Source organism: Panthera onca, chromosome A1 (genome assembly GCF_046562875.1).
Source record: "Panthera onca isolate mPanOnc1 chromosome A1, mPanOnc1 haplotype 2, whole genome shotgun sequence".
NCBI classification, from domain to species: Eukaryota; Metazoa; Chordata; class Mammalia; order Carnivora; family Felidae; genus Panthera; species Panthera onca.
This window is the reverse complement of record NC_138339.1, coordinates 168,550,659-168,569,351: the sequence shown is the minus strand read 5'-3', so window position 1 is coordinate 168,569,351 and position 18,693 is coordinate 168,550,659. Positions and strand designations below refer to the sequence as shown.

Genomic DNA, 18,693 nt, shown 5'->3' with positions numbered 1-18,693 from the left:
GCTTAACAGACCAAGCCATATAGGCACCCCCAGGATATTATTTTAAATGACCCCTTGGAGTAGATTTAAAAGCAAAGGTTGAGAACTTCAGAGCTGAAATCAGAGGGAGATGCGTTCCCTTTAACTTCTGTTTTCTTCTGAGTCTATACGATCATTTGCCACGTGTGGTACATCATCAAAAAATTAATTTTGAACCATTCTGTCTTTAAAAAAAATGCTTGAACCCTGAGATTCTATGATTTTGTGACCTGAGGACTCAAGGACTCTGTTCAAGGACTAATACATTTTCAGTCCCTTTGAACTGGGTTCCAGGTGCAAGGAGTTCTCCTCCCAGCATCCAACTCAGGCACCCTCCACTGTGCATCCAAACCACCGCTTTTCCCCTAGCACTGCCCCAAGGTCTGCAAGGTCAGCGAGAAACTCAAGGCCCTGCAGGCAGGAATTGGGCAATACATCTGCCCTCATTAGGATGAATGTTGTTGAGGTTTCTGCAAACAGGGAGAAGGGAGAAGTAGACATTTCCAAGGCATTTATAACTTCAGCAGAAAAAAACACAAGTTTACTAGAGGGAGAAATTTTTAAGTTATTCTTTTTATTTCGCCAGAGTTTCTGTGGGCCCAAGGCTTTCTACTGAGTCACTAAGGCAGCCACGATGTAACTATTTCAACTTGCTGGGAGTATTATTTCTGAGTCACAGTAATATAATGATCTGAACATTTAAATGCTTTCTGTCACCTAGCACCTCCGATCTTCATGGCTGCACACTCTTAACGATGATATTCCTCACTGCACACCACACTGTATGAAAATACCACAGGGTAAAAGAATTGCCCTAATTCATGAGCGAAATGTTCAAACATCAGGTCCATATTTCACAATGATTCTTCTTTTCCCTCTCAGAAAAGAGGCAGAAAGTAACACATGACTCATTTGTTACAAGTTCCATGTTTTCACTGCAAATTCCTAGTCAGGCTTTGGAATTGATGCTTCTCTTCTACTCTTCCCATATTCTCTGAGTCACCAAGGTTTTTAGATGTTGGCAGGAGAGCCTGTTCCTACATCCTCATAGTGTTCCACGTGGCTGAGAGGGGATACAATTCTGGAAGTGGAACCAGGAGTGAGTGTAAATCCACCCTTAGATCTAGGCATCCGTGGCCCCAGCCCTGGGCCCTGAGCTTTGCAAGCCTTCTCAGATAAATTTCTCAGAATATTTTTAAAGGCCCCCTGTGATTCAGTAGGTCCGGGGTTAGGCCTGAGAACTTGCATTTCTAACAAGTTCCCAGGTGCTGCCGATGCTGCTGGTTCACAGATCATACTTTGAGAATGGCTTGTTTAGTGACTCCTTCCAAAGGAAGGATTTTAGTGTCTCTTGTTTAGTGTCTCTCCTCCAAATGCAACCCTTCACCCCCCACCCCCAGGATGAGTAGTTCATGTGACCCAGGGAACTTACCAACCTATAGCCTATGTCACTCCCTCTCAACCACACTCTTAGTACCCAGGACTCCAGAATTCCCTGTCTAGACCACTTTCTGACCCACGTACACCCTTCCCCAGTGCGTCCTCCTGATGGCAGATCCCCTCACCAGTGTGAACGTGCCTGGGCTTAAGGGTTGACAAAGGGTCAGCCATTTGGAGAAGGCTTAGCTGTGTGGGCTACTGTTGTGGCCCAGACCCCTCCTGGTGAGAAAGAGATTGGGGAGACAGGAGAAAAGGGGTAGGCTCTCAATGGAGGAACTTCTTTGCCTTCTTGCCTCAGAAAGCAAATGCTGGGGGTAGTCTTATGTCTGTTCATGTAAATAACAGGGAGATATCCCATCCTGTTATAGCTTATCTGGATGTTAAGGCCACACAACAGTAGCTTGGATGGTTCTAGTTGGTGAGGAGCCACTGCCTCTGAAGTGCTCTGCTTAGACCTAAGAAAGAACATTTTCTACCCTTTCATGCCACCCTCCACTACATTCCCCAGGTGACCACACAGTGTAGAGGACAGTGTATGGGCTTTGAGTTCCCAGATTTCAGCTGGAGCCCCCACTATAACTTCCTGCAGGAATCTGAGCAAGTCAGTCACTTTTGAGCAAGAGGTCATTTTTTGCTCTTGGTTTCTTGAGCTTGATTATGGGGATAAGAACGCTTCTCCCCCTCTTCCACCCCTTCCCCATTCCCACCCAATTTTCTTCTCTTCAGCCCTCATCCTTTAGCTCAAATGCCACCATCTTGATTAGCTCAGGCACGTCCAGCTACTCTGGAGGGAACTGCACTCTTTTTTCATTGCACTTTGTCTTTTATATTTGCTTTTGTTTGATTAATGTCCACTGGCCCACTGGATTCCAAGCACAGGGATCATGCCTCTATAATTCTCTAGTTGTGTCCGTTCCATCTGGCACGGAGCCTGGTACCTGATAGATGCTGAACCTGGGCTTGCCAAATGAGTATACCAATGAGTGGTTATTGTTGACATTGGAGATAAAATATACTAAGGGACTGGCGCATAGTAGGTGCTTCATAAGGGACACTGATGATATTTCAGTGCAGTTGATGCCAGAATCTCACATTTTATTTTGTTTCTTCCTACTTGGTGCAGGGGGGGAGGGGGGGAAATGGGGTGAATTTGGGACAACTAAGATCTGAACCGTCCAAGACAAGAAAAAATGTGGTGTGATAAGCTACTGGCCCAAACACCCAGAATCATGACATACTTGTTAAAGGCTTAAGAAATGAAAAACCCATCACTTAAAACAAAGTAAAAAGTACAAGAAAAAGTTATATTCGTCCATTGCGCTGGCCCCCTAGAACTCATACCCCAAATAACACACCTTCTGAAAAAGCCCTTGGGGGAAATAATTCCCTACTAAGTGCTCACGCTGACGTCACTAGCCCTCCCCTTCTCCCCTTTCACATCTAAGGGACTATTTTATCTGTCCCTTGAATATCAACCAGCCCAAATACTCCGCATCTCTGGGGCCTGCACTGAAGAAAGAAATGATTTTCCTAAATCTGTGAACAGGACGTTTTTTTTTTTTTAATGTCAAAATAAACCATCTGCTTGTACAACTGTTTCTAATTACTCCTCTGCCTAGACTCCGCACTTGAGGGGTTTGGTACCAGCACCCCGCCCAGAGCGGTGCCGCTGCCCAAATCCTCACAGGCAGGCAGCTCATCAAGGCACTCGCCCCTCCTGGTAGAGGCCCGACCCGCGCGTCCTGGTGTCTCGTGTCTGTGTGTCCGTCTGCGGGACGGTCTGCGCCGGTGGCACCTCTCCCCACCCCCCGCCCCCCGCCCCGAGCGCCCCCCCCAGCCCCCCACACACCGGGAGCCCCACCCTGCAGGAGCGCAGCTCGCCTGCACAGCCCCGGAGCTCAGCATGCGTCCTGCAGCCATCAGGAACTTCTTGCTGCTGGCCTCCTCCCTTCTCTTCGCGGGGCTGTCAGCTGTTCCTCAGAGCTTCTCGCCATCTCTGAGGTAAGTTTGGTTTGTTGTTCTTTGAGACCGACCTGCCTTGCTTTGTGTGGCAGGGCTTCGAGTTTGCAGGATGGCTGCCCAAAGCCAAGAGCAGTTAGAAAGTTGGCCACGGGGTAAACTCTTTCCAACCTGTTCTTATTCCTTATATGTCTGCACTGTGTGTTGCTTCGCGTCTGTCCTTTTACTTTTCCTTCGGAAAAATACAGTGAATAAATATAGATATATAATCTCCTCCTAGTTTAGTACATAGCAGGAGGAACTTCTGCCGTGAGATTGAGGAAATCCTGTGTACCTACCTGTGTGTGCTCATAGCCTATAAGGCAGAATTATTTCACAGGGTCTGCATTACATTATTGTATTGCCTTTTGAAAGGGTCTTTGAGGCACATGATAATAACTAAACTTTTTTAAAGTTTATAAGCACTGCTTAATGCAACTAGGAAAATATTATGTCCTACACTATCATAACATCTATAGCTCTTCCTACATATCCCTCTCTTCTTTTTCATAAAAGGCTGCTCCTGGCCATCAGATAGCAATGGGACTTTTTCTTTTATTTATTTATTACAATTTCTTTTAATGTTTATGTATTTTTGAGAGAGAGAGAGAGAGAGAGAGAGAGAGAGAGAGTGAGAGCAAGCGGGGAGGGGCAGAGAGAGCCAGAGACACAGAATCTGAAGCCGGCTCCAGGCTCTGAACTGTCAGCACAGAACCGGGCGAGGGTTCCAACCCACAAGCGGTGAGATCGTGACCTGAGCTGAAGTCTGACACTTAACCCACTGCGCCACCCAGGTGTCCCAGCAATGGGACTTTTTAAAGTGTACTGAAAAGTCATCCAAATGTCATGCTTTGCATTCATTTGCATTTAATCAAAATGTGCATATAAGATTCTGTGCCAAGCCATCAAGAGGCAGGGCTGGACCACCTCTGTCCACTTGGAAGATGGTCCTTCCACTTGGAAGGTGGTCCTGTTCCTAGGTGTGCAGGTTACCCCTCAACGTTTGGGTCATTCTCTTGTGATGGCCCATGGCTGGTGCTCGCTTGGCCCCGGAGAAATGTGGAACCTCAGACTTCCTTTCTGTGAAGTTGAACGTCGCCAAAAGGGTGGTTGGGGGGAACGTGGGCTCAGAGCAGAAGGGGCTGTGTCTGCTCTTGACCATGGCCCTGCTGTGGTTTGTCGCCCTTGCAGAATTGGGCCGGGTGCAGCGTGCAGGCTGTCCAGGGCCGAATCGGAGCGCCGGTGTCGGGCGCCCGGGCAGCCCCCAGGGGGCGCTCTGTGCCATGGCCGCGGCCGGTGCGACTGCGGGGTCTGCATCTGTCACGTGAGCGAGCCCGGCGTGTTCTTCGGGCCCCTGTGCGAGTGCCACGAGTGGGTGTGCGAGACGTACGACGGGAGCACCTGCGCAGGTAAGGGGGGCCCGGCTCACCGCGGGCGCCCGGGGCGCACTCCCCGCGGGGGTTTCTGCCACTTCTCGGGGAGAGCCGGCGGGAGGGGGCCCCTAAGACAGCTCTCCAGGAGGTGACTGACTTCGCGCGCGCGGGTCCTCCTAACGCTCCTCCACTCTGGAATCACGTGTCTCAATACTTTCCTCCGCCTCAGGGTTCAAACTTAAATAGAACTAATAATGGTAAGATTCACTCAGTTGATTATAACTCTAGTTTGCCTCTATTTTAGTTCCTTATTACACACTTAAATCTCCAAACTTCCTCACCAACGGAGTTAAGCTGGTGGGCTCCTCTACCCCAATCGCGTATGTTAATCATATTTGCAGAACATAAACCGGTATTTTATTTTTACCAAGGAAACTCAGGGGGAATATTACCTTCCTAAAATCCAGCCGCGGTAGGTTGTGTCTTTGAACTCTGATTTGCCTTCTTCCTCTTAGGGTATAGTTCCCAGAGGGAAGTGCATATCAGAAGACTGTAACAAGGGAAAAAATAAGCAGACCCAAATCTACTTAGAAGCGATTGCTTTTGTGTTGTTTTAGCCACTTGGGTTTTTCACCTGCAGTGAAGCTTGGTATTTTGGAAGGAGTGGAGTCAAAATAAATTCATTTCTCTTGTACATTTTTGAGGAGTGATTCAGGTTGTGATATTGGAATGGGTCAAGCTATCTCTTCATAGAGAACCCCCCCAGCCTATACCACTTTCACATTTACTTAGGGCCATTCAGTTACTTAGGACCAGAACTTCTGTTGGGTGGCTGTGAATGATACAGACGCTCCTCTGTTAGTAAAAGGACAACACAATGGATTCTAACCAGGGTTTGGCAAGTTTGTGGGGGAAAAAAATCACAATGTATTTTACCCACAATGTAATGAAGAGTCCAACACTAACAGTGATGAAGAGTGAGTTTATAGCAAAATGGTTTTTTGCTTGGCACCTGGGCCCAGAAGTGCATACTGAGAATACTTAAGATGCACAATGGAAAAGTAGTCATGTAAGTCATTTGGAGGGGAACAGGTGCTTCTATGTGGCTTTGTTTACCCTGTGAAGGCTGTGGCTCAGCCCTTCAAAGGTACTGAATGCCACAGCTTGTTACTTTAACTTTGTCAGTCCCACAAGCTGCTGTATTATTGAGGACAGCCCTTTGGAATGAAAGCTAAGTATTGTCTAATATTTCGTTCCAAATTCCACTGTTACCTGACTTCTCTGGCTTGTATTGCCTCTGGCAAGGCCTTTTCAATATCACGGGTTCTGAACACATTTTTTCATTGGAAACGTAAGAAGAAAGATGCAGTCTTGAACGGGTGAAACTAGTTACAGGTGTCGTCAGATAAAAGTTCCCTATTGAAGAAGCTTATCTGGGTCCTTTCTGCAAAACTATGCAGAGGGAATGCTATGGTATGTAGTGTTCTTGTTGATCTCCCGTGGAAAGTGATGTGTTGTTTCCTTACAACATCTCACTGCATTCTTTCCTCCCTGATACGAACAGCACTGAATCATGCGTGGTTTTGTTTGCATACGTGTGTGTTCCCCTGGAGGCAAAATGCTTCTCTTTATTTCAAGGCTGAATGAGATAACTGTGTTCATTTGCAGTTCTCACCTTTGTGACTGATGCCCATCGAGGCCTGCTCTCCTGGGCCTGGTGAGAATCTGTGCCCGCAAATGCTCTGAATACATCTCCCAGGCGAATGAGATCTTTACACACAGCACCTTCGAGGTGCTCACCAGCTTGCGTCCCTTGTTCTGTGCTTCAAATTGAGCTTTTCAATTCCGTCTTCAAGAACAAGTTCCTATATTATAGCGAGTAAGATAGAAACATAGCAAGTTGCCTTTTATGTTTTTATGTGCACCTGGGCCTTTACCTCTATGGTGCTTTCCAGAAATAGAGTAGCTTTCAGAGACCTCCCCCAACCCCTTTGAAGAAAAGAAAATCCTGCTCCTGGTAGTGTATCACTGAGTCATTAATACTCTGGGCTCTGGGGGAAAGAGTTCAGGAGGCCGATCCCAGCCCCACCACTTAATAGCTGTGTGAACTTTGGCAATTCCTTACACTTTCTGAGCTTTGATTTCTTCATCTGCAAAATGAGAGTGATAACATTACCTATTTTACAGGATTGTTGTGAGCATTAACACATGTAAAATACTTAGAATAGTGTTTTGCACAAAGTGCTCAGTACATATAAATGTGTGTGGATGCTTATAACGTAATATTATTACAGTGACACACAAAATGTGAACTCGTATGGATAGATAGATGCATAGGTAGATGAGTAGCTAGATAGCCTGGCTTTGTCTTTGTTGGACATTTGATGCAGTGAGAGCAGTTTGGTTTTTGTCATGTAGCCTGGGCCTGTTATTGATCCAAAGCTCAAAAGGTCGAGCAAGGATAGCTATTTTGGCCAAGCCTCAGAGCAGCTGTATTAGATACACCATGCCCTTTGAAAGTTAAGTCCTTTGGGATTTTTATACTGTGAATCATAAGAAAGATACTTATTTTAGTTTGAGCCTGCTTGAAAGTGATTTTGTGTATACTGTCATAAGTGGTTTATTTCTTCCAGTTTCCACTTGTTCGTGGCCCATGAATCTTCCTTGGACTTCTGTAGTGTAAAGATCTGGCTCAGAAGTTGTTCCTGTGTGTGTCACAGTCAAATGAGAAGTAAACTAATTTGGGTGGGCTATTTCTTTGAGAAGAGTAAAATGTTTGATTTTATAAAAACAAACTTTCAGCTAGTGTTTGAGAGCATCTCTGAATAATCCCCTGAACAAGTATGATTACACTTAAATAAAATACTGTTTTTTTAAAGTTTATTTATTTTGAGAGAGAGAGAGAGAGAGAGAGAGCGCGCAAGCAGGGGAGGGGCAGAGAGAGAGGGAAAGGGAGAATCCCAAGCAGGCTCTGTGCTGTCTGTATGGAGCTCAGTCTCAGGAACTATGAGATCATGACCTGTGCCCAAATCAGGAGTTGGAAGCTTAACCAACTGAGCCACCCAGACAGACCTAAAATATTGTTGTTGGTTTTTTTTAATCTATTCGAATCATTTTTGAAATGTATCACTTAAATGAGTTTCAGTTTTAGTAACTGGGAAGAACTAATTGAATTGAATTTAGCAAATACTTATGAAGTTGTATATTTACTAGATCCTCTACTGTTGAAGGGGGTATAAAGATGTTGAAAAGAGGGGCTCAGTTGGTTAAGTGTCTGACTTTGGCTCAAGTCATGATCTCGCAGTCTGTGAGTTGGAGCCCCGCATTGAGCTCTGTGCTGACAGCTCAGAGCTGGAGCTGCTTCGGATTCTGTGTCTCCCTCTCTCTCTCTGCCCCTCCCCCGCTCACACTATGTCTCTCAAAAATAAATAAACATTAAAAAAAAAGTTGACACAAATGCTTAGAACAGTGTTATTCATCGTAGCAAAAAAAAAAAAAAAGATGTGGAAAATATGACAACTTTCCATTGAATAGGGAGATGAAAAGAAATACCAAATACGTGTAATGCAATGCAGAATATACTTTCTATAAATTTCTGTGAGAGTTCTATTCAGACAGAATTAAATATTGTGGTTAAAACACTTGAGAAAGAGGTAGCTTTTGACATAAATCTTTGTGTGTACAGGGAGGTTTTTAGTCCAAAAGGTGGACTATTGGAATTCTCAGGGAAGAAAAATTCAAGCAGTGGTTTAGAGGCATAAAAGCATGTGGGTGTGCTTGGGAACTAGTGAGGTATCTAGGTTTGGCTTTGGCTGGATCTTAGGGCTGTGGGGAAACTACTGGAAGATATTTTGAGTTACAGTAGGACATACTTTTTGAGAGCTCTGAACCTGAATGTGAAGTCTGTGCTTAATTAAGCTGCATATAGGAGCCATGATGTGGTTTGAACATGGGAGCAATGGTTAGTACTCTGACCCATGAAAATTAACAGGCTGTCTGAGGGCATGGCAAGTTAGGGTAGACACTTGATGGGGAGGAACTCCATTTAGATGCTATTTAAACTGTAGCCCAAGGGAGTGAGAATAAGAACTATAATGATTTTTAAAAAATTTTTTCTTATTAAATTAAAAAATTTTTTTAACCTTTATTTATTATTGAAAGACAGAGAGAGACAGAGAGTGAGCAGGGGAGGGGCAAAGAGAGAGGGAGACACAGAATCTGAAGCAGGCTCCAGGCTCTGAGCTGTCAGCACAGAGCCCGACGCGGGGCTTGAACTCACAAACCGCGAGATCATGATCTAAGCCGAAGTCGAATGCTTCACTGACTGAGCCACCCAGATGCCCCAGAACTATGATGAATTTTAAAGACTATTGAAGGTACAGTCAACATGCTTTAGTACCCACGGGTGAGTAAAATGATAAATCAGTGACTGGAAGTGTGATAGAACTGGTGGAATGAGGGTCAGGAAAAAGAACCAGATGACTCCTAATCAATGGCTAAAAATCTTTATTAGAGAAAAAACACTTCTTTGAAATCTGAAATTGCTGTAAAAATGAGGAATTATAGCTAGCCGAATGAATTTGGACTTTATTGGTGGTGGATCTAGGACTAGATGGATCATGTCTGAACTGTTAACTTGGGTTAAATTGTTTGTATCCTTCACGTTGAGCCAGCCATCTGATTTCTCTGAAACTTAGATTCTTTTTTTGGAACATCTTTATGGATATAAAGAACCTTGCATCCTGCATTGTATTATTCAGAATAATTTTTATATTTATGTATAAATATATTTAATACCCACATAATTATGCATTTATACACTAATTCATACTATGTATAAAACATTCTTATAAACATTGATTCATGTATATAAACTGAATATAAAAGTAATTAAAATACATGGAAATACCCCTATTATATAAATAGTAGCATTTTTTTTCTTGCAGATATTTCTTTTACACTGCTAAATAAATAGTATGAGGTTTTTTTTTTTTTAGTTGATTTATTTATTTTGGGAGAGAGACAGAAAGAGAGAACAAGCATCTCAAGCAGGCTTTGCACTGTCTGGGGCTCGAACTCATGAGCTGTGAGATCATAACCTGAGCCGAAATCACGAGTCAGACACTCAACCGACTGAGCCACCCAAGTGCCCAAATAGTGTGAGAATTGTATATGATTATTCATGAGAACTGGACTTCCTGGCTCTTTAGAGTCAGTCTTAGGACTCTTTGATCTGCTTTTCCTCACAGTTGTGTTTTTCTTGGATAGTTGTGTAATTCCCTCCAAGCCTATTTTGTGGAATCACTCTTTGGTTTTTCCTTTCTTAGTCATTTTCCATTTTCCACCTTCTCTTCCTTTCTTCAAACCACATTCTGTCTTCCTTGCCCACTCCTTTGACTGTGTCCAGCCTCTCCACCTTGGTATTTGCCATCATGGTTGCTTCTTTATATTCCCTCTGTGCCCCCGCATGGGGCACCAAGCACGTAAGACCATTGCCTCTTCTTTACTACCCCATTGAGTAAACGATTGTGTTGAACAGACAGACCCCACTTTCCACATCACCTCCTTACTTGTGTTTTCATCATGGTCTTAACATGTCCTTAGTTTTGGAGAACACATTCAGGAGTTCCCCACCACTAGCTCACTCACTTCATGCAAGCCTCTTGGTTTTTTTTAGTTCTACTCTCTTAGGTTCATCCATGTTGGATAAGTACATCCTGTCTTGCCTCAAGGGACACATAAAAATGAAAGATTTTCATCTTCACTTTCTCCCATCTGTACTGCTTTATTTGTAGAGTACTCTGCAATTCAATGATAGAAACTGAAATACCTTGTCGTGGGACCAGGTCATCCCCACACCTTGCTAATCTAGAAGAGTGTATTTATGACATGATGGTGTTTAGATCAAGTAGTGTCAATGTGAGAAGTTCCATGGTTATTTTTCAAGTAGAATTTCCCCAGAAAGAGAAGGGGACATACGGGAGTGAGTTTATTTATATTACAAAATTTAAATTTTCAAAGTAAAAAAACCTCCTTCATAGGGTTCTCAGAAGCCTCCCCTATACTTTGAGACATGATGCTAAAATGGACAGCCCATGTCTCTTAATATCTTAACCCCCAAAGCTTCTCAGCTCTCTGGGACTCAGACATAGATTGTCGAATCTGACCTTGTGATTCCTGATGCTCAAGGTTTGGAGGCACGTGATTAATTCCATAGGAGCAGAGATATTGGATAGTGTTCTCTGTCCTAAGAATTATGAGGAGTTATGAAGTAAGACATTTTCCTCAATTCCATCTCCTGCCATTGTATTCATTTTCTGTTGCCCTTATAACAAATTACCACAAACCTTGTGGCTTAAACGACACACATGTATTTTCTTATAGTTTTATATGTCAGAAGTCCCACAGGGTCTCCAGGGCTAAGCTGGTGGCAAGTCTTTTACCCTCTGGAGACTCTTAGAAAGAATCCATTTCTTGGTCATTTGACACTGAAAGAGTTTAGTTTTATGTGGTTGTAGGACTGAGGTCGCATTTCTTTGCTGGCTGTCAGCTGGGGGTCTTCCTGAGCTCCTAGAGGCCTCTCTTGGGTCTTTGCATGTACACTTCTACATCTCAGAACCAGCAACGAGGTGTCAGATCCTTCTTGTGATGTCGTCTTTCTGAGTTTCTTCCATTGTCACATCCTCAAGATCCATAATTTTAATCACATTGGCAAGATCCCTTTTGCCACGTAAGCTATTGATGGGTTCCAGGAACAAGGATGTGAGCATCTCTGGGGGTCCTGGGACGTGCACGAGGAGGAATGCTGTAATGTGTGGATGGCAAGAGAGAGAAGTTCCAACTCCATTAGTACTTGGCTGTTCTTGTGCTGCATCTAGGATGCCAGTGCTGCATCTTTTCCTTCCTTTCAGTGCTTATCTTCATGATTTAATTTCCCTGGCCCCAGTTTTTCCCACACCACTGCTGATAAGAAACATCAGGCTTCTGGTCCAGATCATAAAAAGTGACTTATAGCCCAGCAATTACCTACATTCGATGCCTGACATTATCACTTGCCAACTGTGGGCAAGTTACTTAAACGTTTGCAACTTCTGTTTCCTTATTTAGAAACGGGGACAATAATATTATCAATGGGGGATAATAATATTATTTACCTAGCTAAATGCAGGAGTGATTAGTGAGTCAATGGAGTTAGGATGCTTACTTATGTCAGATGTCCCTCTTCTACCCTCGCTTGATATTCAGTCAAACGATATTGACTCCCAAAGAAGTGATTTTCCTCCCATGTTGTATCTTCTTCTGGATTTAAGTCTATGTTCACCTTTCCTCCTTTGACTGTCAGTGAGTTTTTGGAACTATCTCAGCTCAGTCAGCGTGCCTTCTCCATCGTGTCCAGGCTAGGTTGAGCACTCAGCCCTGGCCATCTCCAGCCTGAGACTTACTGGGTTAACATTCCAGCTCACTGGATGTCTAAGTTTTTGACCCTGGTTTCTATCTTTGGCCCAGGAGGTTGACTTTTGTGTTCCTGTCCCTGCAAACTTCACCCTGATTTATGGTTCTGGAACTTTCCTGCCCCTGCAGTCTTCACCCTGATGTATGGTTCTAGAGCCATGCCCTAAATAGTGTGTGGTTAGTCTTTGAATCTAGAATTTTTATTTTTTTTGTCATTTTCTTTACTGGAAACCCTAAGATTTCTGCAAATTTGCAGAGTTTACACTCAGTGCATTGCTGCTTCTGACCCTCACCTCCACTGAGATTTCTGAGTTTCCTGGCCGTTCCTTCATCTCCTCTGAAGCATTGATCTCAGGTGGGTTGAACCCAGAACCCATTCATTTATCTTACAAAAATGGGAGAAGCAACACAATACAAAACAAAGTCAAAACAACTTACTTTCAGAGAGTTTTTGAGTACTTAGTGAACATCGCTGAATGTTCTGGAGACACTGGAGATGGGCTTGTTGAATCTGAGGAACATAAATAACTTAAGATTCAATAGTAGTCACTCTGGTTCTTAAAACTCCCACTTTTTCAACGAATCCCCTTTCTGAAAGCTAAGTGTGGACCTGTGATGGAATTCTGGTCGAAGAGATGTAAACAGAGACGTGGTGGGGGCTCCCAAAGGCAGCCAACTTGCAGGGAGGTGTTTGCTTTGCTCATATACCCTCCTTCCTGCCTCGAATGCACCTAGTTGCAGGGGCCCCCTTGCATTGAGAGATGAATATGGCGGCCACCTATAAAGATGGCTCACCCCCAAGACAGGAGTCCTGACTTTTGGGGACAATGTGGAGCTGCCACACTAGTCCTGAACTGCCTGCCTCTGCACTGTGTTTTAGACATAAAAATAATTAATTTTGTTTCAGCCCCTGTCATTTTGGGGTTTTCTGGCAGCTAAAAAATATAATCCTATCAGAAGCAGTGGTTTTATTCAAAAAGCTCAAGTCTGTTAAAACAGGGCCATGGGGGCATTTGTATAGGGGTTGAGAACTTGCACTGGTGACAATGGTAGGGCTGGGTTCCACCCCAGTTTACCTGCTGTGTGGATTCCAGAAGTTTGGGTGAATTCTGTAAGACTCAGTTTGCTCATCTCTGAAATGGGATATCGTTAATACTCTGTGGAGAGTTATTGCAAAATTTAAGTGAGAAAATACACATGAAGCATCTAATAAAACAGCCGATGTAATTGTCATTCTAAATGGGAGCTATTATTATCATTATTAAACCTAGAATCTCTAAGGAGATTATGCTAAGGCAAAAGGGAGTATGTCTTTGCTTTAAGTGTATTTGCTAGTAATCGAGTGGCCGGTTATGAATGTATATTCCCTGTACCTGTTTATATATTCAACATATACTGCTTTTTTTGCCTAGCTATTTTTATGGGGTTATTATTTCTATGCAAAGATGTAATTTTTCAAAATCTGGTTGCCAGAAATTAAATTACCGGAGAGAATACAAGCATTGTTTATGTATTTAAATGTTTTTTAAGTTTCCCATCTATTTAGTTATCTCTGTATTTAAAATTGATTAAAACACAACACATGTCTGCTACAAAAAGTCAAACAATACATAAATGCATGGATAAAAATCAGTGCAGTGAGGTTGAATTTTATTCAGAGAACAGATTCTACATCAGCACAAAATCAGACAGTTGAAGTTTAAACATTCCCCTGACAAATCTCCAAGGAAGGCCCTGTGTTTGAGTTGATTACACCGTCTCTCAGTCTAGCACAGTAAACACTAGTAAATGAGTGTTTACTCCATGGCTGTTTCTGTGTTTACTCCATTTTTGGTTTTTGGCTGGGTATCAGAGGAGTATTAGCTGGATTGTTCATTTGGGGACCCTCAGCTGGGTGGGATGCTCACAGTAGAGACATATACCAAGGACATCAGCCCAGGGAAACACCATCTCTTTCACACTCCCCTCTTGTCCCCACTTAGGACCTCCACTCACTGGATGGAATAACAGAATCTCTACACTATTTAAGTTATGATTTCACTTTCCTTTACTAAGTATTTACCTCAACACTGAAACACATACAATTGATGTCAGGTAAGCTAAATATGTGTGTGCTGTGACTCCTCTTTAGTCTGTTCTTCGGCATAACCTCTGGCATTAATCAATATTAAATTTGGGGCATATACTTCCCTGTTTTCCCATGCTTGTATACACACCCATGTTATAAATGTGCATACACACTCACAGCCCTGTTTCTCTCCCTCTCTCTTGTTTTTTTCTCCTTAAGAATATATCACAGCTCTGATTCTAGCTTAATAATATATGTGGTGGAGAATTGGAGTGCCTGGCGTGCCTGGGTGGCTCTGTGGGTTAAGCGTCTGACTCTTGATTTCAGCACAGGTCATAATCTCATGGTTTGTGGGATCAAGCCCCATGTTGGACTCTGTGCTGAGCATGGAGCTTGCTTGGGATTCTCTCTCTCTCCCTCCCTCTCTGCCCCTCTTCCCCCCGCCTCTCTCTCAAATTAAAAAAAAAAAGAATTTTAATAGGTGTATAATATCCTATGGTAGGGATATATTGCTTTATTAATAAACAATTTGCCTATTAGTGAAAATTCTGGTTGCTTCTAGTTTTTGTTATTGTTTTATTCATTGATGTAGGAGGATGTTTTATTTGTTGATGTTTTATTTGTTGATGTATGTACACATACGTGTGCACATCTCCCTAGCTCCCTTATTCTTGCATGTACACACAGACATTTCCACCAAATGACTGAGTCCCAAGGCACATGTGAGGGAGTGATCAGCCAAGAGAACTGTTAATGGAAGTGTCTTCACACATTGCTGATCTTGGCGGAGGGGAACTTCAAATCAGGTGGATCTAGGAGATCCGAAACCTTTGTCCTGAGGGAAATTTAAATTCCAAGTCTGGTGTGGGATTCAAGGTCAAGAGACATATCTGAAGGGGAGAAATATCATACAGCAGCGACCGAGAGTACCAGGGGGATTTACCAGGGCATTTTTAGGCCCCCTGCATGGGTACATTCTCAAGCTATTTTCCATTAACTCTTAAATTGGTAAAGACAGAGAGCTGCAAGGTGGTTGCAAATCTCATTTTCTTTGGAAAAGAGTGCTTTGTCTTTTCAAGGATCACATTTCCTGGCAAATAAGAAACTATATTTTGTAATAAAACTCATTCTTCTGTCTACTCTAAATCATCTTACTTAAGGCTGGGTGGAAGAATGATAGCTTTATAAAGGGAAAAGAAAAATAAGACCTTTAGAAGGATGCTCATTGGCTTGACCTTGAGTCACCTCACTGCTGACTTATGCCGGAAGACAAGTTTCTCTGCCAAGAGCCCTAGCCTCCTAATTGTATATAGTCACTAGTTCAAGCATCAAATTATTCCAAGTGAATAGTAGCCCACTCTAGTTTTCTGTTTTACTATTTTATCTGGATACTTTCTGAGGAAGGCAGGCCAAAAAAAGTTGTTGTTGTTGTTGTTGTTTTTTAAAGAGGTCGATGAGTTTTGGTATTGCTTAGAAACTTCTCCTATGGCAGGGCCTTAACGGCAAATTCATGATTTAGTCAATGGGAGAGAGTAAGGAGGCAAAATCAGAAAATCAAAACATGGTAAATGTATTTCCTAATTGGCCATTACTGCTCTTTGAAAGCTATCATTTTCTGCTGTGCAAAATACTTAGACGAAACTAGTTATTTTTCTAAACAAAATGACTTGGCCACTTATGCCTTTTCCTCTCCAAAATACAAAAGGCAAGTTATGGACTTTTTTTTTTCTTTCTTGGTCAACATCATTAGTTATATAAGCTCCAAGAGTCGTCCTGACATGAAATAATTCATTTGTTTTAAGAAGAAAAATATTTGATTTCTAGCTGTGTCCTGGATAGACTTCAATTGCCTGCTTGGATGGATTTGAGCCTTAAAATTAATGCTGTGTTAGTAATACAAAGGAGTAATGGGAAAATATCTATTTCTATTTGAGTATGCTTTGCTGGAAAATATTTTCATACATTTGAACTCTCATTCAATTCTCATATAACTTTTAAGAGGTAGTCAAAATTGTTGTTTTCCTGCTATCATATTAAGGAACCCTAAGAAAAATTTGCCCCCCAAATCCATAGGTGGCTTCTTCTTGAACATACTACAGTTGTTCTGAAACCACATATTTAGGGTAAATATTTTCATGAACTTGGAGTCCTGAAATAACATAATTTTGAAGGACCTAATTTTTGTATTCAAAAATATATCTTCTGTTGATTTTTTTTCTTGGAAAAGCAGATTTTCATTCTCATTTCTGCCTTATGCCAGAGGTAGCAGGTGTAAAAGCTCCAATACTGGGCAGAAGAACACCTTATTCATTTAGTATCAAAAGAAGTCTCGGTAGCAGAAAGCATTGGGACTAAATGTCATACCAACAAAGAGCATTTCTCTCAGCTGTAATTGATATTCTCAGAGAGATTGCGTTTAGCACCGACTCTTATCAAAATAAAGTTCTCCAGAATCAGGAACGAGAGAAACTTTTCTATAACCTTTGATTTTCAGGGTCTATAAGAATGAAAGAAAACATAGGTAGGAGAGTTGAATATATATTTGTTACTTTCAAGGACATTAACTAGTTTTATTTTGACTAAGAAGAATAAATCACATTTGAGAGAATCTTTTGCTCTTATAAAATTATTCATAATGTGAAATCCAGAAATTAAAATACATGCCATTTTTAATATATGTATAGCCTTTTTGAGAACAAAGCAATGGGAATCAGCAGAAATGCACAGTGAGAGAATATAAGTGTCTATAGAAAAGTGAACAATTTTGACTGGGTCATCATGAGGGTGTACTTTACTCTTTGGAGGTGGGTATGTCACTCCTCAAGCTGCCTAGGATTTTTGAAATTCTAATCCTTCTATATTTCATCCCTGCTAATATGCCAGGTGTAGAATTTTAAGAGTTAGGAGTGGCAGTGCACTAATCTGTTGTTAATATAGTCTCTTGTGAAGTTAGTAATCTTTCCTTTGGGAAAGCTAAGGGAGCAGGTTTGGATAGGATGGAAATGTAGAGGCACACTGCTCTGGAGAGTGCCTGCGAATTGGAATTAAAAAGCAAAACAAACAGTTCGTTTTCCACTCTTGTTACTTCCTATGTGACCTTGCTTGAGTCACTTGCTTTCTCTCAGCTTCAGTTAGGTTAAATTCAACAAGCATTTATTAAACACCTCCAAAGAGGTGACTAGCAGAGGACAGAACATGGGTGGGTGGGAGATTGGAACCATCAGAAAGCAGCAGGTGCTGAAATCCAGTGACTGCTGGTTCAGGAAAGGGGTGGAAAGATTTTCATGTCGGACAGTTGACCACTGCAGAAAGAAGGCCTATTGCCTTCAGCCTGCCTTGAAAGCTTTACTTTCTGAGAATTTTTAGAATTCTCATAATTTAATAGTTAATGAGTGCTCAATGGCATACCTGCATGGCATTCTACTACAGACATTAACATTCTATAAAGTAGACTTGGCATTTGTTAAATTCCCAACTGTCGGCACACAGCCTATGAGAATACAATAAAAGAATATCTGTGCACATCTTGAAATTTGCCCACAAAATAGATATCAAAAGCCATATCAGAATCATAATAGTCACATCAAAAACCACAACAGCCTCTGCTGCCCTCTACATGGAAGAGAACTAGTCAACCTGGGGAGAGTGCCTAGCATGAGATAGAAGAACATGTGGTGAGTGATGTGTGCGGGATTATTTGCAGGAAATAGCGACAGTATAGGAAACAATTCCTTTCAAAAAGGGCAGCGTTTTATGGGATACACTCTAGAGGGGGAGAGACAGGGAGGGAAGGAGAGTCCCAAGCAGGCTCCATGCTATCAGCACAGAGCCGGATGCAGGGCTTGATCTCATGAACCCGTGAGGTCATGCATGACCTGAGCTGAAATCAAGAGTCAGATGCTCAACCAACCAAGCCACCCAGGCACCTCTGTATGGGATATACTTTAAAAAACATCTGTTTAATTATAATAATGTATCTTACAGTGTTATTATGGAATTGAAATAAGGTAATGATGATACAGTTAATATTTATTTAGGATTTGCTCTATGCCTCTTGTGTTAAATTCTCACAGTAAACCTACTGGGTTGGTCATCTTGCCATTCTAAAGAGAAAGAGCTGGGCCTGAGAAAGATTAAATGGAATGTTTAAGATCATATTTCATCTGACACCAAAAGCTGTGCAGTCACTCTTGTGTTGACTTACCCTGTTTTGCATAATGCCACCAGGTAACAGATGCCCAAAAATGTTTAAATTCCTTTTCTGCAATTTCCAGGGCAGGAGTAAATGTTCCCTAACATTCTCTCTTAGGACTTTATTGCTATTGCTTCAAGAATTGCTGCAGG

General features: G+C 42.3%; 1 protein-coding gene across 1 annotated transcript in view; it reads left to right on the top strand.

Moving 5' to 3' along the window:
• The first annotated feature begins 3,121 nt into the window (after positions 1-3,121).
• The window catches only part of ITGBL1 (integrin subunit beta like 1), a 211,228-nt gene continuing 195,656 nt past the window's right edge, over positions 3,122-18,693 (top strand). Inside the window, exons 1-2 of the mRNA XM_060636737.3 lie at positions 3,122-3,459; positions 4,648-4,865. Of these exons, the coding sequence (XP_060492720.1) occupies positions 3,362-3,459; positions 4,648-4,865 (316 nt within the window). The 5' untranslated portion in view covers positions 3,122-3,361. The remainder of the gene's footprint in view (positions 3,460-4,647; positions 4,866-18,693) is intronic.